The sequence below is a fragment of the Pistacia vera genome, unplaced genomic scaffold (assembly GCF_008641045.1).
Source record: "Pistacia vera cultivar Batoury unplaced genomic scaffold, PisVer_v2 Contig800, whole genome shotgun sequence".
Taxonomy (NCBI): Eukaryota; Viridiplantae; Streptophyta; class Magnoliopsida; order Sapindales; family Anacardiaceae; genus Pistacia; species Pistacia vera.
In genome coordinates this window covers 726621-729992 of record NW_022196669.1, presented here as the reverse complement: position 1 = coordinate 729992, position 3372 = coordinate 726621, and the positions used below count along the sequence as shown (strand labels likewise).

At 37.1% G+C, this 3372-nt stretch overlaps 1 protein-coding gene across 1 annotated transcript; it reads left to right on the top strand.

Annotated features, from left to right (window-relative positions):
* Positions 1-251: 251 nt before the first annotated feature.
* Positions 252-1343, top strand: LOC116117234 (F-box protein CPR1-like). The gene has a single exon (XM_031403265.1). It carries the CDS (start codon positions 252-254, stop codon positions 1341-1343), a length of 1092 nt encoding a protein of 363 aa, XP_031259125.1.
* Positions 1344-3372: the final 2029 nt, after the last annotated feature.

The following is a 3372-nucleotide window of genomic DNA, read 5'->3' as shown; positions in this document are numbered from 1 at the left end:
ATACATATAAACTGATGTACTGTAATAAGATTGGATAATCTAAAATTAAAAATAGTCTAAACAAGCTAAAATGAATAATGATTGATGTAGTTTGTATATGTAATATTAACTAGATTTTATTTATCTGTTTTGCATATGAAATGCACATACAATGTTCATCTATTTGCTTTCTTATGGTACAGAAAAAAGAAGGATAGTCCTTTCTAATCCTACTATTTAATCCAATGATGAGTAAATTGAGAAAGATAGAGATGGCAAAAATCCCGCTTGAGATCAAGTCCAACATATTTTCAAGACTTCCTGTGAAGATTATAGGCAAATGCAGGTGCGTATCCAAAGAGTGGTTGGGCATATTAACTGATCCCTATTTCTTACAGCTACACCTTGAGCGAGCTCAGAAAGATCGTCAGCTGTTGTTTCTTGATCAATCCGCTGATCATGATGACGAGGAAGACAATCGGAGACAAGTTTTTCGCTTCTTCACCACAAACATGGAGGGCGTAATGCAATTCAGAGCTCGTGGACTTGTCGTTGGCTACATGTACATGATACCATCGGGCCATGGCTTGGTGTGTCTCGTTAACAGAGGGATTTTCTGTGCCTTCAATCCCAGCATGAAGACGATTGCAAGACTCCCCAAGGCACAACCTTCCACTTGCGGTGGAGTCGATGCAGGATTTGGCTACATTCAATCAACGAATGAATACAAGCTAGTTCATCTCTATAACATTAAAAATGAAAAAGGGTTGGAGTACACCATCAAATGTGAGATCATGACTTTATCAGATGGCGGCGTAGTGAGTTCTAATTCATGGAAACAACTCGAGAATGAATGCCCTGTCATGGTTTCTGGTTGGGGCGTTTTAGTGGACAAGAAGTTTTACTGGATGGTGTGGGAAGGATGCAACCCCACAGAGGATCAATTAATCATGTCCCTAGATTTGGAAACGGAAACGTTCGGTTTCATTCCTCATCCACATGTGACTTCTTACGTGGAAGGAAACGACATGTTTTTGGTGGAACTTCAAGGGCAGCTGTGTTTGGTGGACACTTTTGCCTATCCTCCGGTCACAAATGTGTGGATTCTGAAAGATCCAGTGAAGAAGATATGGATGAAGGAGTACACCATTGATTTGACTAAGTTGGAAGGATTTGATGATGAACTGACACAAATCTTTATTCTTGGTTATCTGAATGGAGAGCTTATTATCAATTCTCAGCAAGAAAGGCTGGATTTCTACAACGTTGCAAGTCGATTCTTTAGGAGAGGTCCGAATCTGAATTTGCGAAGGGATACTGGGATCTGCATTCACACAGAGACCTTCTTCTCATTGAAGGACTAGTTCGAGTTGGGTGTCTTAGTTTAATTGTTCAAGTCGGGTGCATCTGTCTTTCCTTTGCAGCTGTTGGTGTTGTGTTGAAGACATAAATGGAATTGGTATTATTAATTAATAATATATGGTTAATTAAAGCTGCAATCTAAATATGGGAGTAGTTAATTAAAGTTGTAATCTTTTTATGGGATCTCAAATTAAATTATGATGTTGGTGCTTTTATTGCAACATACCATGCTAAATCTCAGTTACTAAATATAAGATTCTCTCTTTAGCCTTGTCTTCTATACAAATTAGTGATATTCACAGCATAATATGTCACGAAATGCTGCAAGATTAGTGTTTAACTAAATCCAGTTCTTTTATTTTTAAATTTAATAAATAAATTAATAAAAACATATATTCTGTTTTATTAAATACTTTTTTGAAATATAATTTCTCAAATATGCACATATATGATATAACTTTTAGAAAGCACACCAATTTGAAAGTAAAACTTACCCATGTTGTGTCTAATTTGCTGGCAGTTAGATTTGTGCCATGTGTCCTTAAAGCCTGACAACCTGGATCCTCCCACGTGTCGTAACATATATTCTATTTTATTAAATACTTTATTGAAATATAATTTATCAAATATGCACATATATGATATAATTTTTAGAAAGCACACCAATTTGAAAGTAAAACTTACCCATGTTGGGTCTAATTTCCTGACAGTCAGATTTGCGCCACTCGTCTTTAAGGTGTATCAAAGCCTGACAACTTGGATCCTCCCACATGTCGTCCCATCAGTGCTTACCTTCTCCCACAAGGTGACAACTATCATAAGCATGGGCTAAGCTACCATTAGTATGACCTAATCTATCACAAGTATGGGGATTACTAACTCAGATCCTGATTAAGGGGATTAAGCATGCAAGCAACCCTGTAATATCCACTTTTAACCACTATCAAACAGACCAAGTATAAAAGGAGCCCACAACCTCTGTGTCAGGTGACAGATTCTAGTTTTAGTAAAGTTCGAGAGGAAAATACACTCATACATGTAAAAGAGCGTTAAGTGAGAGAAGGTCGCCAGAGCTAAATATCCTCTCACGTCCATTCCCCTCATAATTTCTCTCAATCCTGTAACACCTCTAAGCAATAACATAACAGTGGATGTAGGCTTGGTCTTGGTACCACCAACCACTATAAAAATCTATTTTGTTCTTTACTTGTTTATGTCGCTTTATCAACCTCGCTGGTTACCAATAACCACGCGCACATCTTACTAGGCCCCTCTCGAGGTCGACTGGGTATCTTTGGTTGATACGAATTTTCACATCAACAACCAAAATTTAGATTTATTATTTCTTACTGTTAGTATAATAAGAGAGTTGGAGGTTAACGGTGTCGTTTTAACTCAGTTAATGAAAAGCTCAAAACGACGTAGCTTAGCTTTGTCTCTTTACTCTTTTGTATAAAAGATTTCAGCTTCTGTAGTTTGTAAATTCAATTAATAAAAAATGCAAAAAGTTTCAGTTTCGTTTTTTGCTCTGTTTTTCCTCTCTTTCACGTGTGCTCTGTTTCTTACACTTTACAATCCTCTAGTCCTTTCATGGTATCAGAGCCATAGACTAGCGTCAATGGCAAGTTCTACTCCTGTACTCTCAGAAGATTCATCCAAGATTGATGCTGAACAGCTCGGTAATGGAGGTACACATAACTTAATAGTTCATTCGTCACTCCCAAATCTTTCGGTGAAGCTGGTGGAAAAGAACTACAATTACTGGCGTTCTCAGGTTTTACCTACATTAGCTTCTCATGAGTTAGATTCCTTTGTTACAGGTACGAATTCGTGTCCTTCTCTGTTTATAATGGAGAAATTAGAAGGGAATGAACATGCAATTAAGTGACCAAACCCTAAGTATTTTAATTGGAAGAAGACTGATCAATTCTTGGTTAGCTGGTTGCTGTCATTAATATCTGAATCTATGTTTAGGCATGTATCTAAATGTAGTACTGCATATGAAATTTGGCACACTTTGGAACTGCATTT